Raw genomic sequence first — 20,146 nt, 5'->3', positions numbered from 1 at the left:
GGAGGGCGGTTACTCGGAGGAGGGCTTTCTCTGCGGTGGCGCCTAAGTTATGGAATGCGCTCCCCAGAGAGGTCCGCCTGGTGCCATCGTTATTTGTTTTTCGACGCCAGGCGAAGACCTTTTTATTTAAGCAGCATTTTAAATGTTAATATTATTGAATTTTATTTGGCCAGGGAGGCTTATTTTATATATATATAAAATTATATATATATATATATATAATTCTAATGTATATATTTTAATTTTTATTTATGTGGATCTAATTTATTGTTGTAAGCCGCCCCGAGGCTTCAGCGAATGGGGCGGCATAAAAATGTTTTAATAAATAAAAATAAAATAAATAAGTAACATTTTTAATTAAAGGCTGTTATTTGTATGCTACTTTGAGAATGTTAAATTTATTTTTAATTTTATTTTTTAAAAATGCTGATTATGATTTAATTCCAGTGAGTCCTATCACAATCAATCTTTCATTTTGGGATCAAAGTCAGACCTACATAACTGACCCAACTTATTTGTGATGTATGTCCTATTTTAATTGGCTGCAGGTACATTGGCAAAATGTTGCTCTTTTAATTAGGCCTTGTCCCCATTGCCTTTGTGATTGGTATAATGGAGGCCTTTTTTAATTAACTTTAATTATGTAGTGAATCATCCCATTGGAAAAGTGGATTTCACGTTACAAATACAGTGACAGCAATCTTTCCCAGAATTAAATCTTTCCTCTTTACAGCAGTGTTATTCCAGGGAATACAGACAGACCACACAAAGCCCAGCCCCTGGTTGCTAATATAAGAACTCATAGTTTCTAATATATGACTAAGGCCAAATTATGTTTCTGTCTCCACTTAAAAGACAGGGGCGAGCGGGAGAGAAAAAATGTTCAGGTGGATCATCTGCATGTTGAAATGTTTGTGGATTAGACTCATACATTTATTTATTTATTTATTTATTTTCCCATTTATAGCCTGCCTTTTTCCTACAAAGGGCTCAAGGCAGCTTACATCTCCTCCTCCATCTTATCCCCACAACAACAACCCTGTGAGGTAGGTTGGGCTGAGAGTCTGTGACTGGCCCAAAGTCACCCAGTTGGCTCCACGACTGAGCCACGACTAGAACCCAGATCATCTGAGTCCCAGTCCCATGGTCTTAACCACTACACCACAGTGGCTCTCCATACATGTGATGGTGGAGAGCATCAGCCCTACTCAGTCAGATGTTTGAAGTTAGAGAGGTGCTGCTAGTTCTTTGTTGCTTTCCTTGGGGACCTTCTCTCACTCTCCTGTCAGCTAGCCTGCCATTGCCTTTTTTTTTCCAACCTGGGAGAGTAGTGCTGGCAGCCCTGACTGCTCCTGCTCCTCCTAGTCTGCTCTTGGCAAAAGGATGTGCAAGAACAGTCAACCGGCCTTCTAAATTAACTTTTTTCCTCTTTCTTAACCTCTGATCCTCCCAGGCCATCTAGTCTGATCCCCGGCTCTGCTCATGTAATCCCCAGCATGTGGTTGTCCAATCTTTCCTTGAACACCTTCACTGATGGGGCCTCAGCCACCTCCCTTGGAAGCCCATTCCATTTCCTAGGGGTCCTAACCCTTAGGAATTACTTCCTGACATCCAACCTGAAGCCTGGTTTCTTGTGCTTTGCCCCATTGGAACATGCCCCGCCCTCCACTTCAGGGAAGATCAAGCTGCTTGACATCCCTTCACATACCTATAATTTGCTAAAAGATCCCCTCAGAGTCTCCTCTTCTCCAGGCTGAAAAGACACAGTTCCCTCAATCTCTTCTCATATGTCATCCCTCCCAACCCAGCTACCATTCTAACCTGAGTTCTACTCCCCACTCTGCCATGAATCCCACTGGGTGATTTTGGCTAGCCACAGAAACTCAGCCTAACCTACTTGCTGTGAAGGTAAAAATGGAGAGAAAGAGAACCTTTTAAGCAGCCTTGCAAAAGGAAGAAAGTCGGGATATAAATGTGGTGGTGGTGGTGGTGGTGGTAGTGCTAGTAAACTAGTTCATGAGTTCTGGGCAGCTCTTGCCATTCTTGTCAGGTTTGCATAGCCAGCACGGGAAATAAGCCACTGTGACTTATTTCCCAAATTGTGTTCATGCAGACTTGGCACCCTCTCCTGAAGATGTGTTCTTCCTCCTTGTTTGGCCATATTTTGCAGTGCTTGAGGTAGTTTGGAGGTTGGAAATGAGTTACAACAGTAGAAGCCATAGCAGTGTTGCACCCTAGTATGTGGTTTTGCCTATGAAGTTGGCTATGTAATTGACAGATTTAGACTTAGGAAATAATAAGAGCATGGCAAGATACAGATTTAAATGATGTAGAAAATTTTGATTGCTGATTTCTTAAAATGGGTTTCAGCAGTCTTTTGTAATATGCATCTGGTAGTTTAAATCCAAATGCTAAAGAGTTTTCGCTTATGCCTCTCTAGATCTGTCAGATGTTGATCAATAGGCATCTGAAAGCAGAAGTAGGACAGACATAATCAAAATAACAAATAAACAAAGTGTGTTTTGAAACAACCCTTGTATTCTGAGCCAAAGATTTTTGGTTTTCTAATTACCTCTTGTCATCAAGCTTGAAAAAATAGCCCAGACTGTTTAATCCTAGATGTATCTGTATATACTGAAAAGATCCTATTCTGACTGTATTCTGGAGGAAAATCTATGTTTTTGTAATGAATAAAAGGACAGAGCCTATGTTCTATAAGGAATTTAAAGCAGTTTCTGACCATCTTAAGACATCCTTTTAGCTAAACTGCTGTAGTACTCAACATGAGCAAGTATTAGGTTTGTGCCCATTGTCACTGCTCCAGTTACTGTGCGTTGTTTCGTAAGAAATTCTTACAGACTCAACATGCATGCAGTTTGTTGGCCAGTGAATATAGGTCCAACACTCACCATGCATTCATTCTATATGAAAATATGAAGTGTACAGGCCATGACTCAGGCAGATTGTTTGTGAAAACACTTGCTAGAATAACTTTTCTCCATGTTTGAATTAAGTTACTTTATGGTTAGATTCTGTATCTGGAGTTTCCTGTTCCTAACTGAACTTATAAACACTGGTCGTACAGTTCAGATAATATCCAAAATTCCATTGGCAGAAGAACTTTCAGGAGGCCAAGCTCCTCTTCCCCTTGTTCTGCTTACAGTTCCCAGAACCTCTCAAAAATAGTACACAGGGGAAGACCCTCCTGACTCAGGCAGCTGTAGCACAGGGGGCTGAGGGGAAACAGAGGGCATGGGGAATTTTGCTTCCTGGAACTCTGTTCTGTCAGCATATTGCCCTTCCTCTGTATACTATCAAGTAATCACTGCTTATTCCAGGGTGACTTTTAGGGCCTCGGTAAGCATTATATACAAACCAGTTTGCAAAAATGTGAAGACTGCAATTTGTAGGCAGAGCACCCTACTACCACCATAGAATCAATGAAGCTTTAGATAGCCATGCTTACTTTGTGACTTGAATCTTAGTAGAAATGGAAATCCATTTGTTTTCTCCAGTATTTGTCCCAGCCTACTACAATGAAAGCATGCACTCCTGTCTGGTTGCCTGGATGCTAAGTGGCTAATTCCAAACGCTGTGGCGTGCATTATTTCTCCTGTGCTTTTATAACTAATTTGCAGAATCTTTGACATGGTAGATCATTAATATAAAATACTACAGCTGCAGCATTCCTATCAGTGTTTCAAAGTCCATAGTCTCAATCACCACTTCTATCTTTCAATGGCAGTAGCATGTTATTAATATACATAGCAAACCTGTACATCAGGGGTCTCAAACTCGCGGCCCGCGGGCCAATTGCCGGGACGGGCAGGGCACGGGGGAGGGGCCCTGCGGCCTTCAAAGCACCGGTGGCACCCGGGCCGGCCTCTGGATGAGTGGCCCACCACCGCCGCGGTGGTGGAATACTTGATTTGGCCCAGCCTCACCCAGACTCTACTTCCAGCATCCCCCAGGTAAGTTGAGTTTGAGACCCCTGTTGTACATGCTGGTTTCATCATTACAATTTCCATGAACCTGGCTTTCTCCCAATGAAATCTCCATTAACAGCCCTCCATAGCTCAGCTTTGCACAGGATTTTGCCAGACATTCAGGGACATGGTCTACTAAGCAAGGCAGTGCATGAACTTTGTTTTTCAACCATAGTAAAACAATCTAGCTAGCTGCCATGGAACATAGAAAGCTGCCATATAATAAGTGTTCCAATTAGCTCAGTGCTGTCTGCTCTGACTAGGAGTAGCTCCCCAAGACCTTTTGTTGATGCCTTTTGCATTAGCTGCTGTCTGGTTATTTTAAGTAGTGATCGGAGCTTGAACTAGGGACTTTTTATGTGCAAAAGATGGGTGTACCACTGAGCTATGGTCTGCTACTATGCTTCATACAAAATTACCATCTTTACCAATAGTAACTGATCAGTTCATTTACAGATGTCTTTGTTGTTCAGGGTATATGCTGGCATTTTCGACTTGAGGGCACTGTCTGAAGAAAAGAAAAGCTTAAATAGTTGTTTAATGGTGTCCATCCATGATGACATGATCCATGTTGGATAGAGGCGGAGAAAGCACACTGTTGCTGACTTTGCTTTGACTGTGAACCCTTTGTTGTGCTGTTCAGCCTAAATGATCTTTTATTTTCCTGTTAAATAACTATATTTAAAATAAAGGAAGGGTAGCTATTCAGTTTTTTGTTACAGATGTTAGCTATCTCATTAGATTTGTTTCATGTCTTCTTCCCCACCCTTACTCCATATATGCTGCAGGCTGGAAAGAGGCAGTTGGTGAGCTTGGATTTGGATACCACATGGGTAGACTTTGTGCAGTTTTACATTCAGATAGGTGGGGAAAGTCCTTCCTGCAACAAGCCAGACAGCAGAGAAGAAGGTGTGCTACTACAGTACAGCAACAATGGAGGTATCAACTGGCATCTGCTGGCAGAAATGTACTTCTCCGACTTCAGCAAGTCCAGGTACCAATTCATACCACAATGGGACATTTTTAATGTATATTTCTATATCTAGTGCCAGCATCATAGTATTTGTGTCCATATACCTATCATCACCCATGAAATCCTTGGAGCTACAAGAGGTAAACTCAAGGAACAGCATGGCTTTCTGCACCAAATACCTGACCAACAAGTAGGAACGTGATGACTTTGGGAAGTCTGGCTCATTTGAGCACAGCAGAGTTCATGCACCCCTCCAGTGCAACACTGTGAAACAAGACATGTCAGGAGGTTTTTCACAGACTTCTAAGACAGGCTGCAGTTTGCAAAATTTTTAAGCACTAAAGAGATTTGCACAACTGTGGAATTTGCACAATTTGAGTAACTTTGAACATGACATAGTATTTTGCATGTTTTGTGCAAATCAGCTAATGAAAAAGTATATGGATAGCTCATTTTGCATGAAATCAGATAATTTGCATCATTCAAGCAAATCTATGGACTTTTTTGATGCCCGTTTGCATAAAACATGGAAATGCCATGATTTACACAATTTACATATGTTATACAAATTGTGTAAATGTACACAAATTGTGCTAATAGTACATTTTACCCTTTTTTAAAATGTGCAAACCACAACCAGTCATAGAGTCAGAAGTCCACAAGCCAGCATGACTCACATCATTGTGTGTTAGCTTCAACACAGGGCCAGCAAGCTAGCCTGCATAAGGTTGCAGCTTTAATGAATTGAAACACTTTAAACAATGGCTGAGTTGCCTGATAACTCAAACAACTGATCTGTTCAGCTTTCACCTGAAGAAATACAGGTTTTTTTTAGCGGCAAACAGCAATAATTTCCATCAGAGAAACTGTGTTTGTGTGTAAGAGAGAGAGAAATTGCACGCACACACATCCCCCTAACATATCCCATTCATTTCAGTAGGTGTTCAATAAGTAGAACTAACAGTAGATACAATCCTGCATTCCTGGCATTGTGTGTGTGATTAATAACGTGAAAGTCCATTTAAACATGTTGCAAATATTTGCCTCTAGATTTGTCTACCTTGAGCTTCCTGCTGCTGCAAAGACTCCCTGCACTAGATTCCGCTGGTGGCAGCCAGTGTTTTCAGGGGAAGGATATGACCAGTGGGCTCTTGATGATATCATCATTCTGTCGGAAAAGCTGAAGCAAATCATTCCTGTTGTCAACCCTACCTTACCACAGGTAATAAAGGTAAAGTTAAAGGATTCCCCATGACATTAAAGTCCAGTCATGCCTGACTCTAGGGAGTGGTGCTCATCTCCATTTCCTAGCCGAGGGACCCAGTGTTTGTCCACAGACAGTTTCTGTGGTCATGTGGCTTGCATGACTAAACACTGAAGTGCACGCTGTTTACTTTCCCACCGAAGTGGTACCTTTCTATCTACTTGTATTTGCATGCTTTCGAATTGCAAGGTTGGCAGGAGCTGGGGCGGAGCAATGGGAACTCATCCCGTTGTACAGATTCAAACCGGCGACCTTTCAAACAACCAGCCCAGCAGCTCAACAGTTTAACCAAGTACAATTAATAAGTTCCTTGTCAAAATGGATTGCAACTGTGATTGACATGGTAATCTTCCTGGTTCAATTTCAGTGTGGATGTTGTTATTCCACTGGTGAGGAAAATAGCCCAGATCCTTCTTCTATCTGATACTATTAATTTTAATTTCAGATAACAACTAGGCAAACGTGCTGGTCAGGGTAAACTATAATATGGTTGTATGTGGGATGTCTTGCACCAGGTAGGAGAATGTACACAACAGCTGGAGTGGATGATAACAGTGACAAGGTTTTATTCATTTCTACAGCAAGTTTACTGAAAACGGCTTCAGTGTAAAGTTGACATTGATAAGTAGATTGAATATTCATAAACAAATATATACAATTAAGCACTGGAAATGTAAACTGTGATACAAATAACTGCCAATATGGAGCATGCTATTTGTGCATGTTCTCTGCCAACATACACCCACTGTTTCTCTGCTGCAACATACATTACAACTGATCTCTGGGGATTTCAAAACCTATCATTTAAAAATGTACAGATAATTCAAATAATCCTGACTTTCCACAACTCATAGTGACACAAGAAGGTGACTTGCACTGAGCTAGACCATTGGTCCATCTAGCTCAGTCTTGTTTGCCATGATGGGAGGTGACTTTCTAGGGGATCTTTCATACATTGGCCTTTCCCAACCCTTCCTGGGCTGGGACTGGACCTTCTCCATGCAAAATTTGTGTTCTACTACAAAGCAACCCCCTTTTCCCCAAATATCCAGTTATCCACATGGAAATACTGAACATTTTGCAAAAAACCCCCAAAAAACTATGCCATTCCAGGGACTAGAACCCCTATAAGGCCTAGCATTTAACTTCTGCATCCAGGTTTAATCTCTTGCCACCACCTATCGAGCCTTGGAGAGCACTAGAACTCTCCACTTAGAAACTTGGCTATGGGAATTATAGCTGGAACATTAGGTGAATTAGCTTATCCTAGAATTCCCACACAGAACAAATTCATGAATTCAAGTTGGTTAATGTTCTTATTTATGGAATATAAGATCTAATTTGCTAAAGCATAATGCATAACGGTTCTACCTGATAAGGTAACCAGTTCCCTTTTTAACAGTTATCCTGCCAGCCATTTTTTCTAGCTCTCTGTCTTCCCTAATCGCCTCACTCCCTCCAGTTCTTCTGACTGTCCCCCTCAACACCCACTTCTAATTGACTTTCCATGCCAATCACTCATTCTGACTATTCTACCCACAATTCAATCACATTCTCGAATTCATTACTCTGTTAAAGAAGAGGCTGATCATATGCACACCATTAGCTGCAACTATGACTATATAGTGTGGTTTTTGTTTTGGTTTTTGTTTACTCTTTCTTCATTTTAGTTGTAAGTCCTATTGATTTTCAGTGGAATATATTTCCAGAAAATGCTCCATAGGACTTTTTCCTGCTGTTAATGAAATACCTTATTTTACCAGCACTGAAATTGCAGCATTTTCTCATTGAGAGGCTACAGTTTTTCCTGCAGTTCCTGCATCCATTGCTTCTGAAAATGTCCCATAGGTTTCAGTAAAGCTGTACTGTATGCTGCTTGTGACAATAATGATGAGGACACACACAAACACACTCACCCTTAACACCCATATCTGTAATACTGGATGATGATATGTTACGAATTCTGGTGTGTTTGTACAATTATGCCTCACACTTTACGAGTGAGGGATGCTTAGATGCATCTATACTACTAGTGATCAAGTGATGTATGGACTATCTCAGAAAAAGCATCAGAGATGGAATCTTCTATTCACAGACCAACTGCTAGTCATAAACCCTATGGTGATTAAATGGAGAGAAAACTACAAGTATTTGTTTGCATGAACCAGCCTTACCTGTGATTTATAATTTATCTCCATACAAAGGTACTCAGGTTCACAGTATAAATCTGTTTAAATCCAAGAACTAAGGTGCGGACCAGGATACAAAATTCCTCCTGTATTAATCATAATGGAATATTATTTCTGCTTTCTTTTCTGTTTGCAACAGAACTTTTATGAGAAGCCAGCATTTGATTACCCTATGAACCAGCTTAGTGTGTGGCTGATGTTGGCTAATGAAGGAATGCCCAAAAATGAAACTTTCTGTTCTACCACCCCGTCAGCAATGATATTTGGGAAATCAGATGGGGATCGCTTTGCAGTGACACGGGATTTAACACTGAAACCTGGATATGTCCTTCAGTTCAAGGTATTTTTGTTACAGTTTAAATTAAGAGAAAACAGTTTCTCTGACTATATTTGCCTAAGAGTTTCAGTTCTTTTAATGTTGTGATTCCAGAATATCCCATTAAGTGTATAACAAAATGAAACTTTAACTTTTCTTGGTATTCTGTTATAGCCTCTGGTCCATAGCATATGGACTTTATACTGAGCCTTGCTTAGCCTCTTTTATCACATAATGCCCAAATTATGCAAGTATGCAAATATGATTTTGAATACCTTGACTTAGCCATCGGTTCAAATGGAGACTGCAACCAAGAAATCAGAAGGAGACTGAGACTTGGAAGGACAGCAATGAAGGATCTAGAAAAGATCACCAAATACAAGAACACTTCACTAGAGACCAAGGCCAAGACCATCCACAGGAAGGGAATTGATACATTCAAACCTGGTGCTGGAGGAAAAGCTTTTTCAATAGCTTGGACTGACAGAAAAATGAGCAAGTGGGTCCTAGAACAAATCAAGCCAGAATGTTCCCTGGAAGCTGTCCTAGTTTGGGCAAATCATGAGAAGCTAAGACTCATTGGAAAAGACAATCATGCTAGAGAAAATTGAAGGCAATAGAAGAGGAGGAAGCCAGACATGCAATAAATTGACTCCATTAAGGATGAAACAGCCTTGAATATTCAAGAGCTGAGCAGAGCTATGAAGGACGGGATATTTTACAGAGCATTTCTTCATAGAGTTGCCAAAAGTTGGAGATGAATTGATGATAGCTAATGACAATAACCCAAAAATGTAGGGGAAAATGGCAGTCAAATTTTAACCTTAGAATCAGTGGACCAGTTCAATATGGTGATTAAGGTGATTTTTTGAAGAGAAATTGGGGAGCAGTGTCAACACTGGTGTGGAAAGTAACCCAATTGAGGATCAGTCTTGCACAATCTCATGATCTCCAATCAAGTATTTCTGTAGAATGGTTACTGCACTGCTCCTGTAATGTAAGAAGTAACCCTTAGACTCAAAACAAAGTTTATGCACTTTGATGAGCTGGTGTTTCTGAATCCTAATCAAAATTTTATTGAGTTTATAATGAAATCCCATTGTGAATTCGAGCAATCGACTGCAACAGAATTTTAATAAGCTAGCCACAAATACATGGTCCTTACATAATTGGTGGATACAGACACTGAATAATTTACAAACAGAATTATTAAAGACATTATATGTTTACAGGCAGCTTTACAAATATAATTCCCACCCTTCTATAAATAGGGAAGTTGGCAAGGAATACGGGGATCTGTAAAATATTCTCATTCTGTTTTGACATAACAATGATGACATGCTATACAAACTGAGAAGTGGAGTGCATTACATACATTAATGTTTATTGTAGGTTTTTCCTAATGCTGTCTTTAAAATGCTATCACTTGGGTCTTAGCTGCCTGTATAATTTGCTTTTGCAAAGTGGGGTAGCACTGCAGATGTCAGAGTAATGCTAATACTTCAGTGGCATAAAAGATAATTGAAATATCTTCCCATTGTACAAGAGGGCAGTCCTGTGGCAAAAAGGGCATTCCACCCTCAAGTGTGGTTCCTGCAGTCTGGCTGAGGTCTCTGCTTCTGCCCCTCCCCCCCCCCTCCAAGTGCCCAGTGCAGGGGAGAACAACAACAGGTATAAATGGCAAAAAGTGTGTTAACACTTTCCTTTGGAGTTGTAAATATGAGCCTGCAGGACAGGTGCACAGTCAGTACAAAGGCTAGTGCTCCTGGTAACGGTACATTACTTTAGTGGAACAGAGCAGTGGTTATGGAATTCAGAAATCCTATGATGAACGTGCTCTGCATTATATAACATCAGGTACACATGTGCTGCAGCTTGCATTTGCCCCCTGTAGGACTAAAAATTTCCAAACCTAACGTGCATGGAAGAGCAGCTTTTAAAATATGGAGGCAGGGAGAAGTGATCATTCTTTAAACATATTCAAATAAGAGTGAATTCTAAGTAAGTTCATTTAAAGCATATTCTGAGAATTTTGGAAAGAGAGCATATGAGTTGGAATCTTTGAAGTTTCTTAGGGCCATTGGAAAGAGAATGGAAGTCTGGACTTGACTCTGAATCTCTTGCCAAAAAAGGCCTAGAGGAAACTTGTGGGGCTCAGATAAATAGGGTGAGAGGCTTTCTATATGATTATGTAGCACACATCCAGATGCATAACATAGGAAATGATAAAATAGACTCCTGCAGGAAGTTAAGAAGAGAAGGCATGGTGTTAGCCCACCTGATGGTGATAAACTAGAAATCAGAGAGGACTGTACGCTCCAGAACCCTGTAACATGAGCTCCTTGTTTATCAGTGGAAGACCAGGGCCCACTGGCCCCTTTAGAAAGAATGCCCACCTATTTGGGGGGTGGAGGGGTTGGAAGGTTTTTAGTAGGTCATTTTGGAAGCTATGAAGCTGTCAGGTATTATCAGCTTCTTAGATCCTTATGTCCTTATGAACATTCACACACTTCCATGAATCTGTCAGGACTCACCAGGACTCAGATCTCTAAGGAGACTCAGTATTTCCTGAGGCAGAGCTAAGGACGCTTGGCCTGAGGGGGCTGGACTACTGGGAGTTTCATTTCCCTCTGTTGTATTTTGTGAACCCAGGAGTGTCCTGCAAACCCTGGATGGCTTCTATGACAGTTGTTTACTTCTCACACACCAGCTGGGTTCACAATCTGGGTTCACAAGCCATGACAAGCGGTTTGTTGAATATTCCAATCCTACTTTGCATGCCCTGCAGCGAAGCATGGCTTAAATATCTGTGGTTGAGTAGCGCGTTTGTGTGAACTAGGTCACTGAAGAGCAACAGTACAACAGGTTACTGCTTTGCTTCTCCACTTTGGAATTCCCCGAAGGCTAGCAGAGGGACAGTGTAAATGTAAGGTTTAAGCAATAGGGATGTTTGAGAATTTTGTTAAGTCTGAATTTTCAAGTCAACTAGTCTGGTTCATGATTTGTCATGATTTAGTCTGAACTAAATCATGAACTGGAATGCAGTTATACTTCAGTTTTCATACTTCTATGAGTTTGTGGTGCTGATCTTAACTCAAAAAAGTATTCCAAATACATATTTTAGGATAAAATACATAAAAACATGTGTTTCAGAATAACATGTATGCAAATTGCATATTTTGGATTAAGCTGTGTATAAAAAGTATGTTTAAAAAAACTGTTGTATTTAAATGTAAATTATATATAGGGTTTTAAAATCAAAGAATAATTTGGAAATGAGTCATGGAAAACTGATGCAAACTGGAAACACAATAATCTATCAATCCCTTAGACATGAGTAGTGAAAAGAAAAAGAGATAATTACATCTGACATTTACATCTTCTTCTGTTTTTTCACCATTATCTTATTTTTATTTGATTTAATTAATTTTCAGTTGAACATAGGCTGCACAGATCAATTCAGTAGTTCTGCTCCAGTGCTTCTTCAGTATTCCCATGATGCTGGCCTCTTTTGGTCATTAGTGAAGGAAGGCTGTTACCCAGCATCTCCTGGGGTCAAAGGATGTGAAGGCAGCTCTCGGGAGCTAACGGAGCCAACCATGTATTACACAGGAGACTTTGAGGAGTGGACACGGATTACCATCGTCATTCCAAGATCTCTTGCAGCCAGGTACTATTGTGGTGCATTTATTGTAAATGCTGATTATTATTATTTTTTTTATGTTCAACTCCTGACGTCTGAGAACTCCCTTAGTTTTCAGACAATGAACTACTACAGTATTATTGAAGAAATGCTTTATTTAGTTATTTTAACAGGACAAAGCACATTAGTATACTTTACATTTATTTACAGATCTGTAACGTCAAGCTGCAGTTTAAAAAATATTGTGACAAAGACTATTCCTTAGTATTTGCTTTTTCTTTCAGCATTACCAGTTGGGTCTGAAAGGCTGACAAGAGAGCAATAAGTGCAATGAATACACTAAGCTGTCATAATAGGGTTGATTCCATAAACAGTTGCTCCTGGGTATAGAAGAAGCAGAAGGGCATTTGAGCTACTGTGCAATGTGCTCTCCTTAGCTGATGATCTGTGTTAGGAAGTCTCTTCGCTGCAGAGTGCACAGGCTGTAATGCAGAACAGGCACACCCTGATCCCATTTGCAAACAGGAACAGAAGGACTAACAATAACAAACCACCACTTTGCTCCAACCTCCACTTTTTCATTTGAATTCTCATGCCTTGTACAGTTGTACTGTTTAGATGCATGGGTGGAATGGCTGTCAAAGAAAAAGTGATTGCAACCATTCACATGTTTGCCTCATTTTTTACAGCTTGATATCTCAAGTATTAAATACACACAGAATCATGCTAACACAGACAGTGCTGTACCAGCATCCATACTTAATAGTATAATTGGTGCAAGAGGTAGCAAGAGTCATACCTGTTCTAGTATGTGCTTTGAGTTTAAATTGTGTTGTGCACCACCTTGGAAGAATTTATGCTAACAGGCATTTTACAAATGTTTTGAACGAATAAATAAATAAAACGGAAGCATCCAAGTGATGATGGCCATTCTTGATGCTCATGTGGAATCTGACCTTGCCTTTATTCCCTGGAATTAGGTTAAAGAGAAATAGTATTATAGGTCTCTGACAAGAGGGTTCTCCAGAGACTAAAACCCCTTTTCAAAGTAGTTTCAGTGGCTATTCCTGAACCAGTATTTCTAACTGAAAGGGTGTGGAGCAGCTAGGAGTTTATCTCAGGGCACAAACACACACACGTTGTTCATGCATAAGTTTTGGGTTGGTCTGGTCTAGTCTTCTGCACCTTTCTTTCTTTAGCAGCATGACTAAAACATTTTGCCATACTGTGTGTTTGTTTTCTGACTGGCTACTTGTGCTGCTCTCTAACTAACTAACAAACATTTATGGTGCCTGGCACATGCTGTGTAGCAGGGGGAACTGGTGTCTTCATGGTGATAATGAATCAGATAATCAGTGAGTACTGTAGTTTAAGTATTTTTCCCTTAATTAACCAACAAATACAAGTGCCAAGTCACACAAATCTGACACTAACGAGTTTGCATTGCCCACTGCAAGCTACACTAAATCAATAGTGCCAGGCTATTAGCATTATGTTTTGTGACAAAATGAAAAATAGGCAGCAAAATCAAAACAACATCCTGCATCTCGAAAGGATGTTGATCAACATAATTACATTTATTGGTTGCCATTACAGATGGGATGCTGTTCAGTGTCTCCCAGTGTGTTCACACTGGGATTGTTACATATATTTTTGACATATTTACACTCTGATCCTAAACATACTCAGTTGGAAGTAAATTCTATTAATGATGATGGAATTGACATCCAAATTATAGGATTTTTTCTTTATTATGATTATGCCCTGCCTCTAAGTGGCTCAAACCAATATTCATGGATTTTTCCAATTGGTTGTCCCATTCAGGTACTGGCCAGGTCCATCTGTTTAGCTTCAGGGGATGAACTGCATCTGGTGCTCTTGACTGTTCTCTGGGCATCTCCTGTTTTAGGACATAAATGCCCAATTAAGCCGAATTGCTTTGAAAAGTGGTTTTATGCAAAAACAGAGCAGGATTGCAGCTGCTGCCCTACCTTTGAGTCTCCTGCACCTCCATATTATCAGGATCAATGTATGTACATCAAATTGGCATGCAGAGTTGAAGCAATCCCCAATTTGCAAGATATCAGTCATGCAACATGTGTTAGATTGCATGCATTACAGGCCCTATGCAAAATTTGCATCCACACCAGAACATCCTACAGGGTTGCAAGCAGAGTAGGCAGGCTGACTGGAATAATCACACCCTACCTGTTGTGAAGTTTGCATGAATCAGACTAATCAGACCCAAGTTTCTGATGTTCTTCAGATTCTTGTTTTCAGTATTTCTATGCTCATTTTGCTGCTATAACTTATTATTAGCAAGCATTTAGAAGCTTCTGCTGGTCCAAAATGCAGCAGCTGGCTCTTAACTGCTGAACAGTACTGGGAATACTTTGGGATATTCAGAAATATCAGCACTGTTTGTTGCTTGTTTTCCAGGTTCAGTTCAAGGGTGTTGATTTTAATGTTTTAAAGTCCTAAGCAGCTATCTGAGGAATGATACCAAGTTTATTATGAGTCTGCTTGGCTGCTAAAACAAACAGGAGACTCTTCTGAAGACATCCTCATCTACAGAGGCCCTCTTGGCAGGGACAAAATAAAATGTTCTCCAGTGTTGTTCTCAAACCCTGTAGCACACCCATTTGGTGCTAAAACTAGTCTGCATTTAGGCATGGGGTTAGCACATCTTTTAAATTTGCTTTTTAAAATGCTATAGTTTTAAAGGTTGTTAATGTTTTAAAGGATTTATTGTTTTGAAGGTTTTATATTTTTAAAGGTTGTTGTTAATATTTTATTATCATCGTATTTATTCTTTTTGTCTGCATTCTAATCAACTGCCTTGGGCAATTAGTGAAAGGAGGTATATAAATGCAACAACAACAACAATAATAATAGGGTTCATTGTTTATGACAGTGGACAGGAGCTTCAGGGCCAGTTTGAACTCCCCATGACCCTCCTAGGTTACTGTTAACTTTGTAAAAATAAGTGTTTTGTGTTATTATTTATTGTATTCATGAAATGTATATACATAAATACATACTATGTACATGTATGTGGCAAGACTGGCAGAGCAGTGCCTTACAGCGAATCTTGAATAGCAGTGGTGATGGCACATGCACCAAAAAGAGCTTCCGTATATTTTTGGGGGCTGCGTTAATTGATTGTCCAGAGGGACCTATATAGGACTATTGGTCCTATACATTTGAGAAGTAAATAAAATATATTATTAATACTTTCATCAATACAGTAAAACCAGATTCCGCTGGATCCAAGAGAGCAGTTCACAAAAGACTGTGCCCCCTTTTGGCTTAGATGGGGTATATATCTCGGAGCCATGTTCCAACTATTGCAATGGTCATGGAGACTGTATTTCTGGCGTCTGCTTTTGTGACTTGGGGTATACAGGTAAGATATCAGGCTTTCTACAGAATTGCTGTGGATATCACCAAAATTCTTTTCATTTATTGATTTGCTTATGTCTGTGTATTTTGGGTAAGAGTTATCACATTTGGTAATTGACTGGTAGTACATTATGGCCTTGTATTGGTTGTCCTGATGTGTGCTGCAGCTAGACAGCTGTGCAAGCAAGCAGCATTCTTGCTTGGTACTTCAGTAGAGAGCTAGAACAGAAATCCTAGAAACAATTGCTTATCACGCCCACCATTTTTCCAGTGGAACTCTTCACATGCAAGTGGCAAAGCTGGATCAGGTTAGGAATTACTTGCCCAACACCTCTGTTTACATACCATTTCAGTTAACGGGCAGTATAGAAATTAAGTAATTTAATAAATAAGTTACCTCTTGCAGCTAGGGCTTTATGTGCAGAACCTTGCTAGATTTGTAGTATGTATGTTTCTACAAGCTTCTGTGAAGATTTCTGTTCACATGTAGTTTTTAGTTTTCCTTTTCCTGAAGAGAAAGGTACAGGAAAACTTCTGTATCCTCAGCAACAAAAACCGAACATAAAGGCTAAAAGATTATTAAACAGCAAAATTCCTGCTTGCAGTCCACATTACCTTCACTGGTTTAAAATGTTTAGTATGAATGACTTCAATTTTTAGAGAGAAAATCTGAGCCATAGAGAAAGTTTTGTAGCAGAAGAATTATGTCTTCATTAAATAAATGAAAATTAGGTGGTGTGTTCTCACCCCTGATCTTTCTCAGAGGTAACTAATAAGTGTTAATCATTTAATGCTACCTGCTAGTTTACTGACCTTTGCTACCTGGCACTGTTTCAACAAACTATCTCCCGTATTTTTTTTTCTTCCTCTTCTGAAGCCTCACATGGGACCTGTGTGTCTAATGTACCTAATCACAGTGAGATGTTCGACAGGTTTGAAAGGAAGTTGAGCCCTCTCTGGTATAAGATAACTGGAGGCCAAGTTGGGAATGGCTGTGGAATACTCAGTGATGGAAAATCTCTTTACTTCAATGGACCCGGCAAAAGGGAAGCAAGAACATTCCCACTTGATACCACAAGCATCAGGTCAATTGTATATTTTGCCCTTTAAACAATGCATGAAGTACAATCCCATTCTGCCACTCCTTTTGGGGTAATGAATACTTCTCAAGTGGACAAGAATTTGGATGAACTGCTTTTTCCATAAGGTTATAGTAATTTGTATAGGTTGAAGTTAATTAGGTCCAGCCAGAAGAGCTTTTATTACAGCTTAACATTGTAAAATCTTTCCATTACCCTTCTCTTCCATTTCCATTATCTTTTCATTTCCATCTTTCCACAGATGACTTCTGAGCTTGCAGATTCATGGTAGTATGCTGCACATGGGCAGGTTCATACATAGGCCAACCCTGCAAATCAGCCACATTACAACTCACTGTATGGCTTGACATAGATTGTTCTCCCTCTTTCTCCCTCAGTCCTCCAGCTGGTTCCCTCACATATCCCAGGGTACTTTTTAATAGAACCCATCTTGTATCCTGGCTCCTTCCCCTCCCTGTTCTGATAATTACCCCTTTTCATTTCCTTCCTTTTTTGATTATTATTTTAGGGTTCTCAAAAATGCATGTATTGGTTATTTTTTAATGTTTCTTTTTGTCATTTTTTTACCAAATGTTCAACTCTGCTCTTATAGCTACCTGATATATATAGTCTTGCCCAGTCAATTTCCTTGTATGTCTGATCTATCAAAGGGAACACCACAGTGGGGTAGGAAACATACAAGGGAGTTGACAAGGAAATGCTCTATTGATTAATCTGTGCATGCTTGTGAAGGACCAAGGCAGAATTTATTTATTTATTGCATTGTATGCCACCCCAAAGCCACGGGCTCTCTGGGAGGCTCAGAAAGAATAGGAAAGGAAAGGAAAAGCCATTAGCAACATTCAGAAGCACCAAAATGGAGTTGGGAGTGGGGAAGCCTAATGAGTAAATGCAGACTTGAAAAAAATGTTGAAAGGGTGGAAGACACTGAGAAGTGTCAGTTCAGTGCTCAAAATCAAGAGAATTACATTGCTAGGTGGGAGAAATTTTGGTGCAGCTACTTCTCTCACTGTTTCCCCTGTGTTCAATGATTTTTCATGGTGCAAATGGGTATTTCCTCTCTCTTTGTGTTATTTTTCCTCAGGACTTTCTCAGCTATGCACAAAGTAGCTTATATGCAGTCTCACCATGTCAGCTGCCTTGTACCTTCCATGTTCTGGCTTGGTACTCCCTTTGACCAGTGAAACATACAAGGAGATTGACCAAGCAAGACCACACATACTGAAAAGACAGCAACATTAATTCATTAACGTAGGCACATATGCACAGTTTTCCAGGACTGAAAAAAGGGGTGATGAGCAAAGGATAGTCCTGGGTCCACACCACCTGTGGAGGGACAAGTCACTGGTGGCAGTACAAGCAAATCTGTCAAGAAGAACCAATGGCTTTTGCCTGTCTTGCTGAGAAGCTCTGTTGTCAGACTTTTGTCAGCCCGCAATGAAACTATTCTCCCAGGTTCAGAGGACATGACAGCCTATTAGGGTATGAACAACCCCTAGGTTGTCAGGGTGATTGTTTGTGGGAAAAAAAACTGGTCCAGGTTTGCACAGCATGACACTCACTGTTGGTTGTTGTGTCATGTGATCCCTGTTCATGCCTACTCAGAAGTAATTCACGCTGAGTTCAGTGGGTCTGACTCCCGGGTAAGTGTATATTGGATTATAGCCCAAATGAAGGAACTTGTTAAGATTCAGATTAAATATAGGAGACTGTATTTATAAAATAGAAGAAGCCACTTTCTGGGACGATTATTTCACTTAATTTATCAATTATAGTAAATAGTCTGACATACCTTAAAAACCAAGCTGCTTTCCTTGGTAAAAGAACCTCAGATTTGCTCAGACCAGGGGCGCAGAAAGTCCAGCCTACAAAGCTTTGCAACCTGGCCTGCAAACCCTTTCCTGTTGACATGCCTCTTTTGGATACTACCCACCCCCTTGCAATGTTTCATCTGCCCTTCAGGAGCTACCAGTGCGCTTGTTGAGAAAATAGGGACTGTGCAAGGGAAGAGAGAGGCAGAAGCCCAACCAGCTCTAAATGTTATTTGTAACAGGAAGGCCTTTGTATGAAATTGGTCAGACTTTGGCAAACCTCAGTGTACCCATGTATATAGTTATAGAACCACCACCAAGAACACCTTGTTTTGTGTTCTTGTTTGCTTTAGTAAATGTAACCTCCCGCTCTCTTGATGATGATGCACCTAAAAGTTGGACACTGTAAGATGACCCAATCCATCAGCATTTTGCATGTCTATACAAGCAGAGAAGAAAGCTTCCTTAGCAGTAAGGCTGTTTCCACAGTATAGTACTTTTGAAACTTGTTCCATGTCACTGTTTGGTTTGGCCCAGAGAAAACACTACTTGAACTGTTATTCATTACTTACCTGTCTTCTCTGTAGCATGGTCCTTTTGTGGCCATTTCTCAATTTTAAGCTCCCAAGACCAGGATGCTTTTAGTACAGAAACTGCAAAATGCAGACTACATTTCTCCCTAATAGTGACCCATAGACTTTTCAAACCTCTTCATGACAAGCAACAGCAACCAAAGTTCACTCTTCTATCTAACTGATGGAGGTAGGATAGTACAGATCTTCTTTCCTGCATTAGTGGCACCCATGGAACAATCACTGCTGTTGTGGCCAATCAAATTGTGGAATCCATTCCAGCCTTACTGCTGTGAGCACTAAAAGCTTTTCCAGCCTGCCCTTAGTCACTTAGCATCTTTCTTGTACAGGGCAGTATTGTGCACACTGGATTTAGATCTTGTAGCCTGCCAATAGGCTACCCAGATATAATATTTTGCCACTCTTAATGCTTATCCCATGCGATAGTGCTCACTATCTGATTGTTCATGTATGTTCATGTATGGGGCCTTCCTGGCAGCTGCAGCAGCTAGATAAACATTGAAAAAGGGATTTTCCTCCACCGCTGACATCCAGCTTGTTAACGGCAACTGCCTGAGCTTTCATCTGTGCTACAGATCCTGCTGCTGTGGCCACAGATAGGCTCTCTTACGTGGGGAGGCCCAAATCATCACAGACGAGTAGTAGACACAAATATTTTTCTATGTTTGTATCTCACTGTTGGTGAGGATTTGTGAGGAGAAGTTTGTGAGGATTTCACATACAATCCAAATCTGTGGCCAGATACCTTTTAATTCCTTAAGGGGAATATGTAGGCATATTATGCATTGTTGTAATTGTTGCTATTTTTGGAAAAAAAACAAGTAAATACATCTTTTCAGTCTAATGTTGATCTCTGGGGATTACTACTC

General features: G+C 40.2%; 1 protein-coding gene across 1 annotated transcript in view; it reads left to right on the top strand.

Moving 5' to 3' along the window:
• Positions 1-20,146, top strand: part of RELN (reelin) — a 284,110-nt gene that overhangs the window by 187,672 nt on the left and 76,292 nt on the right. The window contains 6 exon segments of the mRNA XM_044423494.1: positions 4,775-4,980; positions 6,010-6,181; positions 8,552-8,752; positions 12,163-12,398; positions 15,620-15,777; positions 16,651-16,858. Coding sequence (XP_044279429.1) covers positions 4,775-4,980; positions 6,010-6,181; positions 8,552-8,752; positions 12,163-12,398; positions 15,620-15,777; positions 16,651-16,858 — 1,181 coding nt within the window.

The sequence above is a fragment of the Varanus komodoensis genome, unplaced genomic scaffold, assembly GCF_004798865.1.
Source record: "Varanus komodoensis strain SLA01 unplaced genomic scaffold, ASM479886v1 scaffold13_3, whole genome shotgun sequence".
NCBI classification, from domain to species: domain Eukaryota; kingdom Metazoa; phylum Chordata; class Lepidosauria; order Squamata; family Varanidae; genus Varanus; species Varanus komodoensis.
Note: the sequence above shows the minus strand (reverse complement) of the source record. Positions and strands in the feature narration are given on the sequence as shown.